We start from the raw sequence: 26,158 nt of genomic DNA, 5'->3' as shown, positions 1-26,158 counted from the left end.
GGGGCATCAAATTGGCCTGTATGGCTTTAGTGGGAATGAACAATAGTAGATTCAAGAGTACAAATGAGGGGCATCAAATTGGCCTGTATTCCTTTAGTGGGAATGAACAATTAATAGATTTAAGAGTACAAATGAGGGGCATCAAAATTGGCCTGTATGGCTTTAGTGGGAATGAACAATAGTAGCTTCAAGAGTACAAATGAGGGCCATCAAATTGGCCTGTAAGGCTTTAGTGGGAATGAACATTTTGGCCATCATCTTCATAGGAGTCTGTATAACGTCAAGGGAAATTTAACATTATTCCATAGGTTTAACAGTTGGGGCCTCCATGGTGTAGGTACTATCGCATATTATCACAATAAAAGAGGGGTTATTTACTAACACCCCACAAACACACACAGGCAGTCACACAGAGGGGAACTAGTGTGCAGTCATTGCAGGGTATATGATGAAGACTAATCCGTACAAATACATTTTTATATTATTCAACCATGGATAAAAAGGCTATATTCATTTGCAGGCGTGTTCCAAAATGTCCAGTGTCCATGTTGCATAGATCAAGTTTGGTTTAGTGTTATAAATGTACTGTTGTTTCTCCATATATTTGACACGCTGACCTGCCTTCTATACGTATTAATGCGCCTTTGGTGTAAAAGACAGCCAGGCATTGCTACACTGTCAAGGCATTGCTATAGCGTCAAGGCAGTGTTACACTGTCAAGGCATTGCTATACCGTCAAGGCATTGCTCCACTGTCAAGGTATTGCTATACCTTATAAGAAAGGGCAGCATTTTGTGTAGGATAAAGTTTTCGTGTACTGTAAGAACGTTGGAATTTCTCTTTTTGCTGTTTAGAACATGAACACAAGTTAGAGTTTCTCTTGGTGCTGTTAAAACAGCAAACACCATACAATGTTCTGCTATCTGACTGACTTATGAAGAGAGAAAACAGTTTCCTTCCTGATCTTTTTATAAATATACTGGAGTGTTTGTGTTTGTCAAGTATAAAAGTATCACACTTTTACTGTCAACAAAAACTGAAGGAACGGTTCTTACCACCCTTGCAATCATTGTTTGATTCATTCTATTGTAGCAGTCTTTAAAACATTCAGATAAACGAAATATATATGAGCAAATGAATAGTCCAATTTATAGCAATTTATATATATATATATATATATATATATATATATATATATATATATATATATATATATATATATATATATATATATATATATATACATACATACATACATACATACATACATACATACATACATACATACATGTATTTAGTCATACTTTTGCTCTGCTGGTTGGTAGCAAGCATGTCGATAGTCATTTATTTCTGAAGTTTAAAAAGAACTGATCTCAGTATTCGTCATAAAAATAAATGCTCTTGTATAACGTTAAGAATACAATAATGTAACGCTATAACCCAAAGTTTTGTCGTCGGTGAAAGGTCTACACCATACTTCAGAGTTGTTTATACACTGCTTCAGAGTAATACAATTAGATGTTAACAGACGGATGAATATGTTTTAATTTTGACCCTATGATAGAGCCAGCATCCATTGAAGAGAGCATATTAGAACTCTATGATTTACCTCCGTTGGGTTAGCAAACGAGATGGGGGGTGGGGGTGGTATCACAAAAAGCTACTTTAACTCTAAGGTAGGAAATGAAAGCATCAAATCAGGAAAATCAAATATGACATCCGTTGGCTTCGGAAAATTGTTGAACACGATTCAGTATTTTTTTGTGAAACGTTTCGTCGTTTTTTTTTTCCAATTTAGGTATTGTAAAGGTGACAAATAAATCTTTGTATAATTTTCTTTTCTTTCATGTGACAAGATTCATTCGAAATTTGACATACAGAAATCAAATATATAGAAAAAGATTGCATTGATTACGTTTATACATTATGTGTAAGCGTCATTGCAATATAATTATCCGTTGAGGATCGTTTTACTAATGTATTTGGTATTTAAATATTTGCTCGATAAAGCAAACAAGAAACCTGCCTATTGCTTTGGTTCTGACATTTTCTTTTCAACTGGTTTGAATATTGACTCTAACAAATCAATGATTAACGCGGTTATTTTCTCTACGGGAAGTTCAGACATAAAACCTTTGAATCCTTACGAGTAGCACAAGTAAACGCACGTTGTTTGTCGTTTGAAGAAACAAAAAAAACACAAGAAAACCAAAGAGAAAAATGTAACTTCCTTAAAGTATACGAAAACCTTACGCTGAATTCTTGCATTGCGTGATGGTGCAGCCTTGTCCGATGCCTTTATCAACGTTTGCTCTTTCGATGAGGCAGGCATATAGCAGAACAATGTTGTTTGCTGTTTAGAATAAATAAACAGAATATGCAACAATCTTACAATACAAGAAACTGTATCTAACTTCAAATTCTGGCATTATTTGACAGTATAGCAAAGATTTGTTGTCTTCTCCATTTGATTTCTCAAAAGAATCAGTTGAGTACAAGAATAGTGTCTGTTGTTTTGGTGTTTAGAAAACACGAACGAAAAACGTCGAAACCTAAAAGCACACAAAATACTAGATGACGTCAAACATTCTGACCCAGTTTGACATTGTGGTCATGTATCCCTGGCTTTGTCACCAACAGTCAATTGCAGAATTGGAACAGAATCGCCTAAGGAAGTTTATCTGATATTAAATTTAGTATTGGATTGTGAAGGTAATCCAGCAGCTATTAATAGGTTTGTAATGCTCTTATGTCCAGTTCACGTCGAAGTCGGTATAAGGCTATATTGGCTTTCAATGTTTGTTTACCTTTGCCGGCCATACATCTTTAATGTTAAATTCCGATGCAAGTATATACCAACCCAGCATGTTAAATTCCTTTAGGCCCCTATAGTTACATTTGTAATGTTAAATTCCTGTAGGTCCCTGTAACTACATTTAAAATGTTAAATTCCTGTATGCCCCTATAGTTACCTTTGTAATGTTAAATTCCTGTAGGTCCCTATAACTAGATTTAAAATGTTAAATTCCTGTATGCCCCATATAGTTACCTTTGTAATGTTAAATTCCTGTTGGCCCCTATAACTACATTTAAAATGTTAAATTACTATATTCCCCTTTAGTTTTCCTTTGTAATGTCAAAATTTAATAAGCTCGACAATTTGCAATGTTTAAAATTATGTAGACCCTTCGATAATATTTTGTTTCATGTTTTCATTTACTCGTCTGTATTTTCCTCCCACCGTTTTAAAAATTACTGAAATAGAAAAATAAAATGATAGTATGGGCGACTTTAATAGTTTTTGTTGTTGATTCACAGTAAAGATACCGTTATTTTATACTTGAAAAGTGTAAACGCTCCAGTACTTTGAACCAAGATCTTTTTTGTCGGTTCATATATTAGTCAAGTACTTATATACCGTTCGCTGATTACAACATGCGTGGAGAGAGAGAGAGAGAGAGAGTAACCCTCGTAAAGTAAGCGAAAACTTTATCTCACGTTACATTCTAACCTTATGTTACGGTGTAGCAATTTCGCACTGTTTTGTTTCAGCAACAACTCGTCAGTCGGTGTATCACATATTACTGACGATTATGAAGACATTTCATCAATAGGACGTCATTCGTTGTATCACATATAGCACATTGAAACTGACAACAGTAGTTAGCAGGTCAGTCTGTACATCATATCTAGGACGACGAAAATGAAAACATGTATTTGTTCGCAGGTCAGTCTGTGTATCACATATTGGAAGATGAAGCTGTCAAAAGTTCATGGTTAGCAGGTCAATCAGTGTATCACATCTAGGACGACGAATATGAAGACATTTCATTGTTGGATGTCAGTCAGTGTATCACATCTAGGACGACGAATATGAAGACATTTCATTGTTAGGAGGTCAGTCAGTGTATCACATTTAGGACGACGAATACGAAGACATTTCATTGTTAGGATGTCAGTCAGTGTATCACATCTAGGACGACGAATACGAAGACATTTCATTGTTAGGAGGTCAGTCAGTGTATCACATTTAGGACGACGAATACGAAGACATTTCATTGTTAGGAGGTCAGTCAGTGTATCACATCTAGGACGACGAATATGAAGACATTTCATTGTTAGGAGGTCAGTCAGTGTATCACATTTAGGACGACGAATACGAAGACATTTCATTGTTAGGATGTCAGTCAGTGTATCACATTTAGGACGACGAACATGAAGACATTTCATTGTTAGGAGGTCAGTCAGTGTATCACAACTAAGACGATGAAACTGACAACAGTACATAGCAGATCAGTCCGTGTATCACATATATGACGACGAAAATGAAAACAGTGCATTGTGAACATGTCAGTCGATGTATCACATCTAAGAAAACGAAAATGAAAACAGTACATTTTTAAGAAAGTGAACTTAGTTTGATACAGTAAAGCATATAGAAAACCACTGACACTGAATAGTTTGCATCACATAGTCTACACCCTTTGGTACTAATTTGTGTGGGGGGGGGTGAGGGTGGTAGTGGTGTGGAAGATAATAGATAACCTATATTTAAATGTGCTTATTTGCGATAGTAAATACATAATCGTTGTCCCCTTTCAGAGAGTTTGTAAACACGTGTGTGGGTGTTCAGTAGTAATGATGTGCGTTTCTTTGCCATAAGTATGGATTTGCCTAGTGTTTTATCCGCCATTTTCAAATATAACAAACAAACATTCTCCTCTCCCCATCTGTCCTTGTCATATGTGACAATATATACACATGACAGTATGTTTTGCTGTGTGCATTCCTACCCGTTTCTCCCCTTACACCCTACTTTGGGTATGTAGGTAATGCGGTTTGTAGGTTTATAAAGCGGGGAAGTTTTAGATAGGGTTTGACTTCTATTTAGCATCCCCCTAATTTTAAATCCTACACTTACACTTTTGTTAGTGAATATTTTACACTACATTTTTCCTTTGAACCCATACTTCTTATTACAGATGTTGTTTACATTCCCTTTTGCACATGACACCATGCAGGCCCATACCGTGAATCAAATGGATGTTGTAACATTACTTTTCCCTATGGCGTCATACTGGCCCCCTGTGTTAAAGGCATGGACTAATGTTAAATTCCCTTTAACGCAATGTTATGTACAAATTACCACTTGTTGTTGTAGGGTTCAACGCCATTTTTCAGCACACGATAGGCTATACATTTCGGCCAGTATTAATGGTGGAGGAAGAACAAAAACGAAAAAAAACGGAAAGAACCACCGACCCACGAGAAGCTACTGGCACGCTTTCTCAGATACCCGAGACTCCAACCCGCGCAGACAGAGGTGAGATGGCAGTGATCCGTAACGTGATTCGGCCACTCGGGTCCCCCCAATTACCACTGACAAGATACAATATTTATCGCGATACACAAGTTATGATATGATACACATCATGATTATTTTCCGTACCACAAATTAAAGTTGAACTTTGAGAACAAAATATATTTTAGTAGAAAAACCAGCTCTTTAATTATCCATAAACAATTTTTTTCCAAACACTGAAATTAAGAAATGGGATTTAACAGAAATTGTGAAAATACGGTCTAATCATCATTCTCCAAAATTTGTTAATGTATTATCTCTGAGAAAATTTCTGAGGAATTCCTCGATTCTATTTTTTAAATATAGAACGATTTTCAGATGAACAATTGTGAAACTTAAAGTTCTTTTATCGCTTGCAGTATGTCTACATCTCACAAAATCTCAATGGTTTCTGAAGCACTATAAGCGAGAAATGCAAAATCTCACTTTGATGAACAATTGTGAGACATTTAGTGAAACTATGGCCTGTTTACTTAAAACAATGGCCGGACTTTCGGCCAATGTTCAAATTGTGGATACATTTCCCCACGTTAAAAAAAATTGGAGGTGTTGTTACTCTTGCGGAAAGAGCCAAGATATTGCGATTAAAGAATGGAGCAGTTTATTATCAGGAGAGGTTAGCTAGAATGGTCATAAACTCTGTATATAATGTCATGGGCGCCAGCACATAGGGGCAAAGGGGGGGGGGGTATGGGGTAGCACTTGACCACCCCTCCTCCGGATTTTACCTCTAAACACGTTTTAGCATACATTGGTACATTTTAATGGCTAAATACATGTGTACTATCCACCCACCCCAGCAAAATGTTACGGATGCCCCTGGCCTGTGTCTGAAGATCTGGATATGTTGATGATATTTTCATTCACTTCATTTAGAATAAGGGTATGATGAGATGTGAGACATTTAGTAAAAGATCTTATTAACTTGATTCTACTGTTAACAAGCCTTTCCGTGACGTTGATGTGCTTCAAGGAACGTGTCCAGTGTTCGAGATTTAGGTGGCGCTCTACAGTTTCGTATTTAGCATGGGTTAGGATTTTAAAGGAAAGAATGTCCCCGGCTTTCCTCACTGGTTATAATGGCTATTTAAAAAAGACCTTGTATATCATAGGTATAATGTAAAGAACCTTTAATTCCCTTTATTTTGGTGTATGATTGATGGGTGTACTATGGGTTATAGAGTATACAGCTTGGCCTTACTTCAGATGTGCACCTTTCAAAAAAGTGCTAGCTCTACTTGGTCATTTTCACTTCCTGAACTTCAGAGGTAAATTGTATAAAAAAGAGCTGATAACTTTTTTACATTTTATATAGTTGGTAATTCATTCATTGCACTTTCAGAAGCTGGTATTGTCTAGTCTGTCAAAATTCATTTTCCCTATTTTAATTGCTGCTATGTATAGTGTACTTTAGACTAGTTCAGGCTGATTTTTTAACACAAGGGAGCAGACATTTTAGTTAGCAGTGTGCTTAAATGATGTAAAATTTCCAAAAGTACAATATCCAAAAGAAATATCATCCACATTACATTAATGTAGCATAGAGGTATGCCAACATTCTCTCCATTGTGCATGTTTTAAATACGAACTACTTCACCTTACATAAGTCACTCTCTCAAAAGGACATTATCTGGTGAGCGCCCCCTTATATTCGGGGAGCTTCGTTCTTATAACGTTTCAGAAAATGAGGCCTAGAATTATATTAATTGACTTCCGCAAACGATTAAATAGAGAGAACTAAATCCAGTGGATGTATTATTGATGTATTATTAAGTCTTGGTGGGAAGTACTCTGTGTCTATCTTTAAGCGAAACTCTGATAATGTTGACTGTTTTTATTGAATCGAAACAATATTTCTTATTTACTTTTACAGACGCTGAGGAAAGGAAAAGAAAGGAAGACTGTGAGAAGACGTCTCAAATGGATCAATCGCCGAAAAAACAATAAAATCAATCACTATGTACATACTTATCCAGTGTGATATGCTGACTATTTATTGAACACAGTTTTACGACGAAAAGGAGGAAAATGAGCTTGTGAATACTCTTTAACGTCTACTTTGACTTTGTCTGGTGCAATTGCTGAATGAGGGCATAGAATGGGAATCACAGGAGAATGTACGTAAGATGAAAGGAAATAATGCAGAGTACTGATGTTATTCCTAGACTGGGAATGAAACAATCGTATTTACCTTATAAAAATAGGGTCAGTCTTATATATGTTCATTTCTTCGTGCGGATTTACCTATAGATGTAAATGCCACATGACCGTTAGCTCATTGTACGTATCAGAGAGTACGTGTATTGTTTTCTAAATGCACTTAAGGTCATATTACTGTTGGAAGCAGTCTTTTCCACGTCGAAAATTCATATTACAATTGGAAGCAGTCATTTCCATTTAAAAAATTCATATTATTGTTGGAAGCAAGATTTGTTACGTTTAAAATTCGTGTTGATGTTGGAAGCAAGATTTGTCACGTTAAAAATTCTTATTGATGTTGGAAGCAAGATTTGTCACGTTGGACATTCGTATTGATGTTGGAAGCAAGATTTGTCACGTTGGACATTCGTATTGCTATCAGCAGTAGTATTCTCCGTGTGAGAAATATTTGGCTTAATGGAATAGAATAGTTGAAAAACTCTAAACTCAATATGCTATATAACATACGTCTGTTATGGCAGCCCAGCAAATTCTAAAATGGTTTGTCCGTGAAATAAAATTTTAAATTATCAATACGGCCAGGAATACTTAGATTACGACACCAAAAGATTGTCAGTACGATTGGAAATGCATAGAATGTCACACCGAAGGATTCTTGATACGATTGGGATACTTAGAACGTTCAAACCGCTTGTGCAAATTAGTTTGTAGGATCTAACCAAATCTATACTCATTTAACCAAATGTGTAATCAGTTTTGTAGTGTCGCCATGTTACAAAAAGAAATGGGTATAAATACTGTAATATTACTCCATTAGCATGTATACTCAGGGTAATAGGAGCAGCCGACAGAGGGCAGTGTTTCAAGAGACAAAGTCATAGTTTCCTGTACATACATATTGGCTATCGAGTAGTCAACATTGTCAAAGGCAAATCAGTCTCCGTCGGCAGGAAACGAAACGGTTGGAATCCTGAGGTATCATGCCTTAATGTCTTGAATTGTCCACATCGGTACTCTTGAAGCCTGACAAAAAGTAACACATTTTTATATAGAAGAATCAATATACGATATTTTAGAAGGCATTCACGCATGTTACACAGTAGATAAAACGTTTTCTTTTAGTTCCCCGCATTAATTCCGGGAGGGTATTATATAATGCTATAAACAGTAGTGTTTTGTCTTTTACTGCACTCGTCTCCAGGCTTACGATAGAATATCGTCGCATATTACCACACATCGAGCAAGATGTGTATAAAACAATTATTTATTACAGGTTAAATTGTAAAGGAAAATATTAGTACGGTCTGTTTTAGCTGTTTTCCATGGGGAAATTATATATATAGCAGTTGAGGTGAAGGACAACACGTTCCAAAATGTATTATGATAATTAGTATTATTACTTCGTGGAAATCGCGTTACTGTGATATTTAGTCCAGTTTGATGACTTTATTATTTAAATGCATGTACATATTAGTCATGAATAGTGCTTGCTATTACATCTGGCATCACTTCCTTAATATCTCAGTTCTGTTCATGCAAGATATGTAACTTAACAATTTTCTTGTCATTGTGGATGGTCATGGCGTATCACCTCATATTGCAGGAGATCATGGCCCGTTCCCAATCGATGTGGGATGGTCATGCCCCGTACCATATCACCGTGAGAGGTCATGCCCCGTACCCTATCACTGTGATAGGTCATGCCCCGTACCCTATCACTGTGGGAGTTCATGCTCCGTACCCTGTCATTGTGGGAGGTCATGTGGAGGTCATGCCCCGTACCATTTCATTGTGGGAGATCATGACCTCTACAGTGCCATAGCGGCAGATTATGGCTGGTACCCAGTCATTGCTTTTCAGAGAAAGCTTTCAATGGGTGACGAAATAGATCGTGCTATTTCTTTAACGATATGTAACGTTTCGTTGTTAGCAATTTATTAATCTGTATTCATCATCCACTATCACATGTTTAAAAGGGCTAATTGCGATGACAGAATTTCACACTGGGGAAAAAAACAATAAACAAAGAAAGGGACATCGCTGCTATTTCAGAATTACCGCTAAACAAGCTCTACATCTTACGAACTAACTCATGACTTTACTTCTGCAATTGTCTAAATTCAATAATGTAAAGAGAGAGTATTCGAAATTTACAGTCGGATGATATCGGTTCTGCCTTTTTCACTGGATGATCAAGTAAAGAGATTGGAAACTTACCGATCGTTGCACAGATAATATTCTAATGCCAGACTGATTTAGTCAAATAACTGACCGATCGCAGGCACAGATAACATTTTAATGCAGACGGATTTCGTCAAGTAACTGACCAATCGAATGCACATATAACATTATAATGCCAGACTGATTTAGTCAAATAACTTACCAGTCTAACCACAGAAGTGTAGCGGAGTCCGAGTTCGTATGAAAGTTTCACTATCTATAGGGAGATCTCAAATGAAAAAAAATATATATATTTTTGAAAACACTTCCCTGTTCATGCGAAATCGCGAAAACGCTCCATGTTAGGAATATTTTGTTTAATCGTATGGTCTTCCAATAAACGAAGATTCAGTAAATTAACAGTGATTATTTACTAGTATGGCGTGTTGCCGAACAATCTCCTACTGAGATTTCTCACTTTCAGTCTAGACTTTTACGCTGCTGTTCTACTCCATGTATAGGATAATGTATGCTTGTTTGTTAGCCACACCTTCACATATATATGCATTCGGAAACTCTACTCTGGAACATGAATTATTCGACTGTATAAATAAGATATTTTCGAGAAGGTCCAATAAAGACAACTAATGATGAGAACATATTCTCTGCACACCAATTTACATTTAAAAAAATATTTAAAAAATCAAAAGAAAGATAAAGGGACAAGCGAGAAAATGTATATTTAATTTGTAACATTTTATCAACGCTGGTTTGTAGTTAGTGTTGAGAACGCTTGTCCTCGTTCATATGCGTTCAGTGTAAACACGATAAATATTACTGAAGCCTATTTTAACCCCACAACAGATGCCGCATATTTGTCTTCAAAACTATTAGGAAACTAACTGATCTGCGTTTATGGTAAAGATCAAACGATCCTAGCATACACGATTCTAAAACTGCGTTGTATAAACACAAAGGGTAGTGTGTAAATTTGTAATTAGTATAAACGCATATGATTTAACGACACATCAGCACAATCCTGGCTATGTAGTGCTGAACATATATATATATATATATATATATATATATATATATATATATATATATATATATATATATATATATAATCACTTACAATTCTCACATTGTTGATGTATAAAGTTTCAATATAACAATGTATGTGAGATGACTATGTATATATGTTATTACATCCATGTAGTTGAGAGTAATACTCAAACCAAGGTATCTTTTACTATCCATACTATGCATTACAGATTATACCGATGTATATTATTTCGCATTAATAACATTGTTTTTCAAATTTGTTTTCATTACTTGTAAGCCTGTTTCGTTTTGTTACAACTATACTTATCCAAAGATCAATAAAGTGATTGACAACCAAATTGTGTCTTTGATAATTACTTAGACATTACAGTGGAAAATGGGGGTGGGGAGAAGGCGCTCCCATCCGCGGACTTATGGGCGCTGTGCATCATGGGAAAAATATACGAAGATTCTGTGGTTTCACTAAAATGGCAGACGCTAATTATCTGCCGTCTTACGAGGACCGGAAGTGTGACGCATTATCGGCGAACGAAATCAGGAATGCGTTGTCTCTAAATTCTGAATACTGTATTCAGCGAGAAACTTCTGAGTGAAACTATTGAACTTATTTAGGGCTATGTTTATATCACAGGTACAAGCATTGAATAAATATAGACTATGTACGTTTCTTTAGTAGATACACGGCAGTATATCACGAAATGGTGACCACTCGTGACAATACAATATATTTATAATTCAAGAATGAAGTAAATACGTACATGTATTCAAAAAGGTCGATTATTTTTATTTTCTTTATTTCTTGATTCACACGGTTAACGTTGTGTGTGGCCTTAACAACCTTGCAGTCTAGTTCGGTAGCAAAAGCTGTATCAAATTTTCAAGTGTCACTCAATTTCGATTTACAATCAACACTATTCAAAACCCCATTTACCCATCATTTCCAAACACGATTGTAACGTTAGTTAAAGTTGTCACTTTAAACAGTTTCTTGCTGTATTTAATTAGAAGTGTTTTATGGTGGGGTTTTTTCTCTCCACAGAGTGTACCATTTGTCGATTGCTATATTTAATTAGAAGTGTTTTATGATTTTTTTCTCCCTCCAGAGAGTGTACCGTTTGTCGTTTGCTATATTTAATTAGAAGTGTTTTATGATTTTTTTCCCCTCCAGAGAGTGTACCGTTTGTCATTTGCTATATTTAATTAGAAGTGTTTTATGGGTTTTTTTCTCCTCCAGAGAGTGTATCATTTGTCGTTGAGTATTGCACGTATAAAGTAATTTTGCAAACACTTTCAAGAGGCACTATACGAACGCCACCAAGAATGCACAATTTAAAACGCGTTGCGATACACACGCACACACACACACACACGCACACACACGCGTTTTAAATTGTACAGCCTTGGTGACGTTCGAATAATGCCTCCTTTTAAAGTGTTTGCAAGAGAGCAACATGACAACTATGACACATAATGAAAAACATCATTCAAAAGTGTGCGGTTCGCCATTTGGAATACCTCGGGTTTTGCCCCATCATTGTGTTTCATTCAGTATATCCATTCAAGCTTCGCATTTTTTTTCTTTCTTCTTCCTCGTCTGTAACAACGTACAAAAGAGTGTCAATTCATACTAGCAAAATGACCTACTGAATTCATTTAAAATTTTCACTAAGAATCAAGAAATATTTCCGATAGCAATATAATACTTTTATATGCTATAGTCTGTTTCCGATAGCTGTATTGTACATATATATGCTATAGGCTGTTTCCGATAGCTGTAATGTATGTTTATATGCTATAGTATGTTTCCGATAGCAGTATATTATATGTATATGCTATAGTCTGTTTCCGATACCTGTATTGTACATTTATATGATATAGTCTGTTTTCGTAAGCTGTATTGTATATGCTATAGTCTACTTTCAATAGCAGTATAGTACCATTATATGTTATAGTCTGTTTCCGATAGCATTATAACACCATTATATGCTATAGCACGTTTCCGATAGCAGTATAGCATATTTATATGCTATAGTCTGTTTCCAATATCTGTATTGTACATTTATATGCTATAGTGTGTTTCCAACAACAGTATAATACCAGTATATGTTATAGTATGTTTCCGATAGCAGTATAGAACCATTATATGTACCGATTTTGATAAACAAGATGGCCGCTATCGCTTAACCGGTTTGAAGCAGCTGTTCCGTTTTTTAGTGCTGTTTTCATGATATTTGTGCATGTTGCCTGTCTTCATCTACGTTATTGTGTTCATTATGTATTGGCTGTTCAATTCATATGTGTTTCTTCATCTCCTTGTTTTGGAAATGAGAATAACTAGACTTTTTCTCAGCTGTCTTGCTCCACTGGTTTTGAACAAACCGCCATCACGTGATACTCGCCGGTCATCCAGTTTATGCTATGATGGACCCTCATTAATTTCTTTAAATGATCACTCCTTGGCTCTCCACACTACATTGTGCTCTAGACTAAACGAACTGGGACTACATTCATCATTACCTAAATGTAAACAGAAGCGAAAATAAAAACGTTGTTTCAAAGCTGCCCGGCGTAGAACAGGAAGAAGAATTCCAGTTATCCCCAATAGTTCGGCTCAGCAATTTAAAAAACAACGAACTCGACCGTTAATTTAAAAAACCTAATTCAAAACCCTATTAATTCATCAACCTTTGTGTCAACTATCCAAGATACACCTCTTCGTATTGCATTATTCAATGCCCAGTCAGTAGGACCACCGGCAAAGCGCACAGAAATAGTTAATTGTATCAACAACCAAAATATTGACGTCTTTTTCCTGACAGAAACATGGCTAAAACATCAGGCGATGAGCTCAAGTGTACGGATCTAACACCCGCTGGTTACTTCATCAAGTCGTTTCCCCGTAACTCTCGCGTAGATGGAATTGCTGCCATCACAAAGAACTCCATGATCAAATGTCTTAACCACTCCAAAACATTCAATTTGGACCACACTTCGTTTGAACTAGTCCGAACCACACTCACAATGCAGCAAAGGTCAGTCCATTTTTTCTGCCTATACCGCCCTCCTCCTAGTAGAAAAAACAAGCTGGTTGAATTTCTCTTTTTGGAGCAGTTTCCGAATCTCCTGAAGTATGGAAATTCGATAGATGGCAACCTGATTATACTTGGAGATTTCAACTTTCACTTTGACTGTCCCGGAAACCCAAACACATCAAAACTCCTAGATTCAATAAATGTTTTCAACCTCAAAAGGTCAGTTAACCAACCCACCCATAAACATGGTCACATTTTAGACTGGATTCTTCCTAGACCTGATGTTAATATTCTACGGTCCTCCCTGGTATCCCATGACCTTGTATCACCTCTGCCTTATATGCCATCTTGACGTATCAGTCCCTAACCCTCCACCTTTATCTGCTACTAAGAGAAACCTCTGTATGATAAACAGAACCAAACTAATGCACTACAACCAAGCAAACCTAACAACTTGCTTACCTCCTACAGCAGAACAACTCGACAACTGCCTGCGTTCATTGCTCGATAAATATGCCCCAGCTACCAAGTGCAGAGTATCAATTCAAAAGTGTTCTCCATGGTATAGCAGTGTTAGGGACCAGCTTCGCACTGCTAAAAGAGACCGCCGTAAAGCTGAGAGGCTTTGTCTTTCCACCAGACTCACTATTCATAAGCAAATATATGAAGCCGCTAAGAAGAATGTCACAAATATAGTCCATGCAGCGAAATCAGCCCACTACACTGCTAAGATCATGGAAAGTTCCAGCTGCAAAGAGCTCTTCGAGATTACTAACAAGTTAATGTCAAGGAACAAATCTACACCACTTCCAAATACCTTCTCTCCAGTCGACCTTCCGGACATGTTTCCATTTTTCTTCAGTGACAAAGTACAAACTATTAGAGATAAGCTTGACACCACAATTTCAATGGACTCGTCGTCACCATACAGTTGGGATATATAATTTTAGCGGCAACCATTAGCAGCATTTGAACCTGTCTTTATGGATTTCGTACGAACAATGTTGATGAAGAGTGCGCCAAAGTCATGTGAAATTGATCCAATTCCAACATCCCTGCTGCTTGAGTGCTTAGATCCAGTATTGCCTTCACTAACTGATGTTATTAATACCTCTCTCTCATCCGGGGAATTCCCATCATTTTTCAAAACTGCGATTGTAAAGCCTCTGCTGAAGAAACCAACACTAAACCATAACGATTTAGAAAAGGTTGTTCTATCCAAGCTGAATTCAAACAGTCTTTTCAGCAATGTACAATCTGCATATCGCCCTTGCCACAGTACTGAAACTACTCTTGTAAATGTAGTTAATGATATTCTCTCTGTTTTGGACAGCGGAAAGTTTACGGTCCTCACCATCCTTGATTTGTCTGCATCATTTGACACAATGGACCATGATATATTACTTCACTTTCTCCAGCATGTATTTGGCATTCATGATACAGCCTTACTGTGGTTCAAGTCCTACTTGGTCAACAGGACACAAATTGTATCTGCAAATGGAATACACTCCAACCCAGTTGATATATGTTGTGGTGTTCCACAGAGGTCTGTTCTCGGACCTGTTCTCTTCATTATATACCCTCAGTCGCTTTCAAGTGTCATAGATCATCATCCAGTGTCTCACCAATTGTACACTGATGACACCCAAATATACAAATCTAGTCACCCAACTGAAGTTGATGCTACCATCCAAGGTGTAGAGAGGTGCATATCTGATGAGAAATCATGGATGACATGTAACAAACTGCAGATAAATGATGATAAACCTGAAGCCATTCTGATCACAACACAAAGACGTTCTCATTCACATCCTTGACCCCAAACAATAAATATCAGCAACACCAACATTAAATTCACACAAACAGTACGAAACCTAGGTGTTACTCTGGGCAGTACTCTCACATTGCATCAACATGTTATGAACATATTCAAGGCTGCATATCTTGAGCTGAAACGCATCAGCTCAGTTCGCAAATATGTTTCAGCTGATGCCACTAAAATACTTGTGTGTTCATTAGTACTTTCAAGACTGGACTATTGTAACTCAATTATGTCTGGTTCATCTCAATATCTAATCCAGAAACTTCAAAAAGTTCAAAACACAGCTGTTCGGATCATACTTAGAGTACCACGACCAGAGCACCTCTCCGCTGCTCTGTACCCTACACTGGATATCCATTCGATCCAGAATTAAACACAAAATTTGTTCTCTGTGCTACGTTTCACTGTCGGACTCTAGTACAACATACCTATCCGACCTCACTCATGTGTACACACCAGCAACATACTTACGCTCCTCTTCTGACAATCGTATACTCATTATTCCCACTATGAAAACAAAGTCATATGGACAGCGTTCTTTTGCATACAGGAGCCAGCAACGTGGAATGAGTTGCCCACTGAACTTAGACACAACGACACAGTGATCCCATTCAAGAGTGCTATCAAAACTCACTTATTTTGACTGCAAGAACAAACTTCAAGACCTAATAATGTTTCCTACCTTAAATATTCTCAGCATGTTTTTTATGTTTTCTAATTTCATGGTGTCTGTTTTTGTAATCATATCATTATATGTTTTTAATATCTTATAGGTGTTGTCTAATGTTGTAAAGCGCTTAGAGCTTCTAAAGATTAGGCGCTTTACAAAGTCATCATCATCATCATTATTATTATTATTATTATTATTATTATTATTATTATTATTATTATTATGGTCTGTTTCCGATAGCAGTATAGTATATGTATATGCGACAGTCTGTTTCCGATAGCAGTATAGAACCATTATATGCTATAGTCTGTTTCTGATAGCTGTTCAGTACATTTATATGATATAGTCTGTTTCCGATAGCTCTATAGTACAATTAAATGCGTTAGCCTGTTTCCTAAAGCAGCTAAGAAAATAAACTGATCTCATGTTACGTGTTTAGGCTCGAATAAACAGTAACACAAGAATGAGTGAAAACAGCAAGCTTTGAACAAACTTAACAAATTATTTATTTCCCTGGAAAATATTGTAAAAAGGAAAAAATAAGAACTTACGGTTTTAAGATTCAAATCCAAAAATAATCCAAGAATAATCTACGAATAAAAATGTTGAAATCCTAATAATGAAATGTTCTAATGATTTTAAGTTAGAGCACCGATGAAGAATCCAAGATGGAAGGCGATGACGTATGTTGTATCCTGTATTGTATTATGGTATACAGTTCCTTGTAGAAACACAAGTAATCCGGTGTTTGAAACGCGAATAGAATTTTTAAGAAATGTTTTTGTTCAAGAATTCTGTATGAGCACTCAAACTATTTCCAGAGAAACGAATTAATCCTTTTGAATCCAAATAATTTAAATAAACATGAAAATGTAATTCCCAAAATGACACAACAAAAGAAACACCTTTTACGTCTCAGTGTTTAGAAGCCCAACTGCGATTATTTCTCTAAAACGATGGTATAAACAATTACCTAGCTCCTGTATGTCCTTGATAAGAACCAATCCTTTTACTCCGTTACTCAGAGATTAAAAGTTGTTTACTTCACTAAAAGCAAGTCGAGGTCACGTATCCAACACAGCCTAGATCTCAACCTTTTTATCCCACAATAAAAATAAATTATAAAAAAATTGTTGACGTGACTGTTACTAAATGAAATTAAGGTCGGGAACCAGGTCAGCTTTATGTGTTTACAGAAATGAATAGTCAATGTCAGATTATTTTCTGGAAAGAGTACGAGTTCCTAGTAAACAGTACTAGAATATTTTGACATATAATACAATTTAAAAATACAAAGATTTTAAAACTTACGAACATTTAAATCAAATATTTTTTAAAAAAATCAAATTTACGTAACGCTGCCTCGAGTGTGACCTTTATATGTATGACCCGTTTAATTACCTACTGAATTTATTTAAAAGTATCACTATGAATTAACAAAGAAAATACGTTTATTTGTATTGGTCGTTTAACAAAAAAAACGGCTTACATGCATACACTCAGGTCATTTCTTTATATCAAATACATGCACTTATACCCTGAAGTACGTTATACCCAACATGTCTGAAGTCTTAAATGCCACGATTCGCAAAGACCCGAACTTTCTACTCTCAAACCCAATGGTTAGTTCAATAAAAGATTTGTATCGAAGGGCAGTATATTTAATTTGCGGAAGAACCCGGGAAAGCTCCGCAAAAAAACCACCAACCCACGGGAATTGGCAAGAATTTTCATATACCAACAATCACCGAGCCCAAGATTCAAACCCAAGCGAACAGAGGTGATATGTTTGTGATCTGTCGAGGCGAGCGCCTTAGACCACTCGGCCACCCGGAGCCCCAACTAAATGTAAACGAAGTATGTGTACCTTAGTGGTGTCTCTACTTTGCTACAGAAAACAGTTTTTATATCAGTTGCCAACATCCCTCCCCCAGTGTGTAAGCTTTATCAAGAATTATATCAGTTAGTCTAAGGTAACGATGAGATGACAGTTTTGGCAGCAATGTTTTTATATATACAAAATCGGATTTCAATAAAAATGGGTACTAAGGTGTCCAGTAGTCTTGAGTGTTAGATTCGCAGGGTCAATCTTCATGTTTATTGACACGTATAAACCATCAGCTAGAGTGGACATGCTTTTCATGGTATTCATAGGCTTGATATAGATTTCATGGTATATAGAGACTTCATATAGATTTCATGGTGTTTACAGACTTCACATATATTTCCTGGTATTCAAAGACTTCGTAAAGACTTCATGGTATTCATAGACTTCGTATAGATTTGATGGTATTTATAGACTTCGTATATATTTCATGGCATTTACAGACTTCGCATAGATTTCATGGTATTCACAGGCTTCGTATATATGTCATGGTATTCAGAGACTTCTTATAGATTTCATGGTATTCACAGACTTCGTATAGATTTCATGGTATTCATAGACGTCGTATAGATTTCACGGTATTTACAGACTTCGCATAGATTTGATGGCATTCAGAGACTTCGTATAGATTTCATGGTATTCACAGACTTCGTATAGATTTCATATTATTCATAGACTTCGTATATATTTCATGGTATTCACAGACTTCGTATAGATTTCATGGTATTCAGAGACTTCGTATAGATTTCATGGTATTTACAGACTTCGCATAGATTTGATGGTATTCATAGACTTCATATAGATTTAATGGTATTCACAGACTTCATATACATTTCATGGTATTCAGAGACTTCGTATAGAATTCATCGTATTCACAAACTTCGTATAGATTTCATGGTATTCATAGGATTAATATAGATTTCATGGTATTCATAGACTTCGTATAAATATCATGATATTCATAGACTTCGTATATATTTCATGATATTCACAGATATCGTATACATTTCATGGTATTCATAGACTTCGTATAGATTTCATGGTATTCATTGACTTCGTATATATTACATGGTATTCAGAGAATTCGTATAGATTTCATGGTATTCACAGACTTCGCATATATTTGATGGCATTCATAGACTTCGTATATATTTAATGGTATTTACAGACTTCGCATAGATTTGATGGTATTCATAGACTTCATATAGATTTCATGGTATTCAGAGACTTCGTATAGATTTAATTGTATTCACAGACTTCGTATAAATATCATGGTATTCATAGGATTCATAAAGATTTCATGGTATTCACAGACTTGGTATAGATTTTACGGTATTGATAGACTTCGTATAAATATCATGGTATTCACAGACTTCGTATAGATTTCATGATATTCACAGACTTCATATAGACTTCATGATATTCACAGATTTCGTATACATTTCATGGTATTCATAGACTTCGTAAGATTTCATGGTATTCACAGACTTCGTATAGATTTCATGGTATTCACAGACTTCGTATAGATTTCATGGTATTCATAGGATTCATATAGATTTCATGGTATTCACAGACTTCGTATAGATTTCATGATATTTATAAACTTAGTATGAATATTATGGCATTCATAGACTTAGTATATATTTCATGATATTCACAGACTTCATAAAGATTTCATTATATTCACAGATTTCGTATATATTACATGGTATTCAGAGAATTCGTATAGATTTCATGGTATTCACAGACTTCGCATATATTTGATGGTATTCATAGACTTCGTATAGATTTCATGGTATTCACAGATTTCGTATACATTTCATGGTATTCATAGGCTTCGAATAGTTTTCACGGTATTCACAAGCTTCGTATAGATTTCATGGCATTCACAGACTTCATGTAGATTTAACAGTATTCAATTGCATCGTATATTTTTCATGGTATTCATAGACTTCGTATAGATTTCATGATAGTCATAGACTTCGAATATATTTCATAGTATTAATAGACTTCGTTTGGTCGTAATGTTTTCATGGTATTTATAGACTTCATATATATTTCATGGTATTCATAGACTTCGAATAGTTTTCTTAGTATTCATTGACTTCGTAAAGATTTCACGATAATCACAGACTTCATATAGATTTCATGGAATTCATAGACGTCGTATAGATTTCATGGTATTCATAGACTTCGTATAGATTTCACAGTATGCTTAGACTTGCGTATAGTTTTCACGGCATTCATAGACTTCGTGTAGATTTCATGGTATTCAGAGATTTCGTATAGATTTCATGGAATTCATAGACTTCGTAGAGTGTTTTCATGGTATTCGTAGACTTCGAAATGTGTTCACGGTATTCATAGACTTTGGATATATTTCATGGTGTTCACCGACTTCGTATAGATAACACGGTATTCACAGACTTCGTATAGTTTTCATGGTATTCGCAAACTTCCTATAGCTTTAATAATATTAAATGGCATCATATATTTTTCATGGTTTTTGTGGGGGTTTGTTACTATTGAGGTGAAGTGCTTCCAATATTTGATTTAAATTATTATAGAAGTCCCACCCAGGCTCGATTTTGGGTTGGAAGTTAAATTAGTGAAAGACAGATGTAAGGCTCCGAGTGCCCAGTCAGCAATGCGACGGTCAAATGCTTGAATAAACAAAGAAGTGAAATTCAATGAATAACAATTTAATAACAATGCCAACGTCAAATGATTTAAATTTCCCAAATACCCTCTTTCCGCTCGACCCTGTAATAGTATATTTCATCACTTGATTAGCAGTGTGAGAAAGGTTCCAACCTGTCCTTGTATTCTACTAATCAGTGTATTCATTCTTCTCTCCTATCCCTCCCAATTGCTTCTTCTCTTCCTCATAACTGTCTCCAAATTCCTTTTCCTCCCGGACTTCTCTATACTCCTTTTTCTCCTCTCCATTTTCTCCTCCTCGACTACTTTTTCTCCTCCGCCGCCTTCTATACACCTTCTCTCCTCCGACTAGACATTGGTCGACTCCAACTGCTCTGCTAGTCTCACTTCCGTCTCCATCTCTTGGAGAATCGGGACTCAACTGAACCGGAAGTTATGTCCCCTAAAAAGATTCCTTTTCAAAGCTTTGTCTTTCCTTAGAATCTCATCTCTAAATTTTACCACCAAATTACGAGTGGCTTCGTTCTCAGAGTAACCCTGATGATTAGCAATTTGTCAAGGTGAATACTGCATTTTTTTCTCTTAGAGATCTGAAAGTTACAATTCGGATCTAAATTGTTATCACACCCTCTGTCTCAATTCCAGTTGGATATTGTTGTGAACCGATCGATTCGAACTTGGCGGACAATGTCCTCTCGTTGTCTATCTGCGTGGGAAGGAGGAGAAAACGCCTCGCCTGTTTCTTATGATCGGAGACTCGCCTTGCCGATCGGAAATTCCCCTCTCTGGCGGGTCATGGTAACCTTGTGCAAGAGATTAACTCTAGCCATTTGCAATATTTCGAAATCAAACACATGGCCTATGCAATTATACATCTCATAATATCTGGACTTAGGAAACGTAACATTATTCACAGACTTCGAATTGTTTTCAAAGTATTCACGACTTCGTATAGATTTCATAGTATTCATAGACTTCGTGTAGATTTCATGGTATTCATAGACTTCGAATTGTTTTCAAAGTATTCACGGACTTCGTATAGATTTCATGTTATTCATAGACTTCGAATTGTTTTCAAAGTATTCACGGACTTCGTATAGATTTAATGGTTTTCATTGACTTCGTATAGATTTCTTGGTATTCATAAACCTCGAATATTTATCATGATATTCATAGACCTCGTATAGATTTCATGGTATTCATAGACTTAGTATATATTTCATGGTATTTAAAGACTTCGTACAGATTTCATGGTATTCATAGACTTCGTATATATTTCATGGTATTCACAGACTTCGTACAGATTTCATTGTATTCATAATCCTCGAATATTTATCATGGTTTTCATAGACTTCGTATAGATTTCATGGTATTCACAGACTTCGTATACATTTCATGGTATTTAAAGACTTCGTAAAGATTTCATGGTATTCACAGACTTCGTTTATACTTAATAGTATTCAGTGGCATCGTATGGTTTTCATGGTATTCATAGACTTCGTATAGATATAATGGCATTTATAGACTTCACATAGATTTCATGTATTCACAGACTTCGTATATATTTTATGGCATTCATAGACTTCGTATAGATATCATGGCATTCACAGACTTTGTAGAGTGTTTTCATGGCATTCGTAGACTTCGTAGAGTGATTTCATGTTATTTATAGACTTCCTAGAGTGTTTTCGTCGCATTCATAGACTTCGTATAGATTTTATGGCATTCACAGACTTCGTAGAGTGTTTTCATGGCATTCGTAGACTTCGTAGAGTGATTTCATGTTATTTATAGACTTCCTAGAGTGTTTTCGTCGCATTCATAGACTTCGTATAGATTTTATGGCATTCACAGACTTCGTAGATTGTTTTCATTGGCATCCATAGACTTCGTAGAGTGATTTTATGTCATTAATATGCTTCCTAGAGTGTTTTCATGGCATTGATAGACTTCGTATAGATATCATGGCGTTGATAGACTTCGTATATATATCATGGCATTCATAGACTTCGTATAGATATCATGGCATTCCTAGTCTTCGTATAGATATCATGGCATTCATAGACATCGTATAGATATCACGGCATATATAGACTTCGTATAGATTTCATGGCATTCATAGACTTATTATATATATATATATATATATATATATATATATATATATATATATATATATATATATATATATATATATATATCAGTCATGGCATTCATACACTTCGTATAGATTTTATGGCATTCACAGACTTTGTAGACTGTTTTCATGGCATTCATAGACTTCGTAGAGTGATTTCATGTCATCTGTAGACTTCCTAGAGTGTTTTCATGGCATTCATAGACTTCGTATAGGTATCATAGCATTCATAGACTTCGTATAGATTTTATGGCATTCACAGACTTCGTAGAGTGATTTCATGCCATTTAAAGACTTCATATAGTGTTTTCATGGCATTAATATACTTCGTATAGATATAATGGCATTCATAGACTTCGTATAGATATCATGGCATTCACAGACTTCGTATAGATATCACGGCATTCATAGATTTCGTATAGATTTCATGATATTCATAGGCTTCGTATAGATATCATGGCATTCATTGAGTTCGTATAGATTGTATGGCATTCAGACTTCGTAGAGTGTTTTCATGCCATTCATAGACTTCGTAGAGTGATTTTATGTTATTTATAGACTTGCTAGAGTGTTTTCATGGCATTCATAGACTTCGTATAGATATCATGGCATTCATAGACTTCGTATAGATAGTATGGCATTAATAGACTTCGTGTAGATTTTATGGCATTCATAGACTTCGTAGAGAGTTTTCATGGCATTCATAAACTTCGTATAGATATCATGGCATTGATAGACTTCGTAAAGATTTTATGGCATTCACAGATGTCGTAGAATGTTTTCATGGCATTCATAGACTTCGTATAGATATCATGGCGTTGCTAGTCTTCGTATAGATATCATGGCATTCATAGACATCGTATAGATATCACGGCATATATAGACTTCGTATAGATATCATGGCATTCATAGACATCGTATAGATATCACGGCATTAATAGACTTCGTATAGATTTTATGGCATTCATAGACTTCGTAGAGAGTTTTCATGGCATTCATAAACTTCGTATAGATATCATGGCATTGATAGACTTCGTTAAGATTTTATGGCATTCACAGATGTCGTAGAATGTTTTCATGGCATTGATAGACTTCGTAGAGAGATTTCATGTCATTTATAGACTTCTTAGTGTGTTTTCATGGCATTCATAGACTTCGTATAGATATCATGGCATTCGTAAACTTCGTATAGGTTTTATGGATTTCCTAGACTTCGCAGAGTGCTTTCATGCCATTCATAGACTTCGTATAGATATCCTGACATTCATAGACTTCTTATAGATTTTATGGCATTCACAGACTTCGTAGGGTGTTTTCAGGGCATTCATAGACTTCGTAGAGTGTTTTCATCGCATTCATAGACTTCGTATAGATATCATGGCATTCATAGACTTCGTATAGATATCATGACATAAATAGTCTTCGTATAGATTTTATGGCATTCATAGACTTCGTATAGATATCATGGCATTCATAGACTTCGTATAGATTTTATGGCATTCACAGACTTCGTAGAGTGTTTTCATGGCATTCATAGACTTCGTATAGATATCCTGGCATTCATAGACTTCATATAGATTTCATGGCATTCATAGACTTCGTATAGATATGGCATTCATAGACTTCGTATAGATTTTATGGCATTCATAAACTTCGTAGAGAGTTTTCATGGCATTCATAGACCTCGTAGAGTGTTCTCGTGGCATTCAAAGACTTCGTATAGATTTCATGGCGTTAATAAACTTAGCAGAGTGTTTTCATGGCATTCGCAGACTTAGTAGAGTGTTCTCGTGGCATTCATAGACTTCGAATAGATTTTATGGCATTCATAAACTTCGTAGAGAGTTTTCATGGCATTCATAGACCTCGTATAGATTTCATGGCATTAATGAACTTAGTAGAGTGTTTTCATGGTATTCATAGACTTCGTAGAATGTTTGCAGGCTACTTCACAGACTTTATACACTGTTTTGGTCAGGTAAAAAGAGCACACCTTCGTCAAGTAAGGGATATCATAGTTTAATAATAATAACAATAATAATAATAATAATAATGAGGAATTTGTATAGCGTCTAATCTTTAGAAGCTCTAAGCGCTTTACAACATTAGACAACACCTATAACACTGAAAAACAAAACAAACAAACAAAAACATATATATTGATATTATTACAGAAAACAAGTACCATGAAATTAGAAAACATAAAATCATGCTGAAAATATTTAAGGTTGGGAACATTATTAGGTATTTAAGTTTGTTCTTGCAGTCGAGAAAGAAAGACTATATCTTCGTCAAATAAGAAAGCGAGAAAGCATAATAAAAGGAGTACATAGGATGACGTTCTGGGATCAGTGAGATGGTCATTTTTTAAGCCAGCAACATTGATTTTAGGTGGTTAAAGAGTCAGTAAACACACCTTTGTATATGTATGAATAATCCTAAGTGCCGTACATTATTGGAAAATAGATTGCGTTATCTTCTCATCCAATAAACGCACGGGTTATTAACTCTCTAAGCACTATAGTAAATATTGATGGAACCAAATATCAATGGAGGAGGAAAGCAATTAAAAGGTTTTAATTAGTTTTCAGAAGAAATAGAAATAAAAGTTTACAACGCTGATGAATATGCTCTATTTATTTATTTTCAACTGTTCAAAGATCACATTAAAAAATATTGTTTATCGCATATCATTTCATACATGGAGAACATTTCCAGCAGCAAATTATAATTATGATGAATCCGATGAGCAGCACTTCAAGCTATCGATTGGTTTTGCCTACTCAAAACGTTAATGGCATGAACATATAGACGCCATTATGTCTTCCCAGTCAAGCCATTGAAACGTCTATATTCCTATCATTGTATTAATATTAGATGTCCTGTACACAAGAGACCGTTATCGACAAACTCTGGTCGGTCATAGTGCTAAAAAAAATAAGGTTTACGGATACTGACACACGTGAAAAATTCCATAATAGCCATTGCAATACGATAGTGGTGAACCTCGAACGTCTTGAACTCTCATAATTGTTCAAAGAACGTAGATACATGAATCAGAGGAAAATAAATCCAAGGTCATGAATGTGCAAATTCAACATAGTATATAACATCTTACAGGTACCCCATACAGAAAGGAGACATTGAAAAAACTACATAGACCATTGTACGTATAGACAGCTACGTACTAAGGGGTGTGCGAGC

General features: G+C 35.6%; 1 protein-coding gene across 7 annotated transcripts in view; it reads left to right on the top strand.

Annotated features, from left to right (window-relative positions):
* LOC149790198 (dual specificity calcium/calmodulin-dependent 3',5'-cyclic nucleotide phosphodiesterase 1A-like) overlaps positions 1–11,085 on the top strand; it is a 558,379-nt gene extending 547,294 nt beyond the window's left edge. For all 7 annotated transcript variants that reach the window (XM_089972190.1, XM_089972192.1, XM_089972191.1 and 4 more), the window contains one exon: positions 7,236–11,085. In XM_089972190.1, coding sequence (XP_089828316.1) covers positions 7,236–7,309 — 74 coding nt within the window. In that variant the 3' untranslated portion in view covers positions 7,310–11,085. The remainder of the gene's footprint in view (positions 1–7,235) is intronic.
* Positions 11,086–26,158: the final 15,073 nt, after the last annotated feature.

Source organism: Sinohyriopsis cumingii, chromosome 10 (assembly GCF_028554795.1).
Source record: "Sinohyriopsis cumingii isolate HCF-2022 chromosome 10, ASM2855479v2, whole genome shotgun sequence".
Classification (NCBI taxonomy): domain Eukaryota; kingdom Metazoa; phylum Mollusca; class Bivalvia; order Unionida; family Unionidae; genus Sinohyriopsis; species Sinohyriopsis cumingii.
The sequence above is the reverse complement of the archived record's forward strand: the minus strand, read 5'-3'. Positions and strand labels throughout refer to the sequence as shown.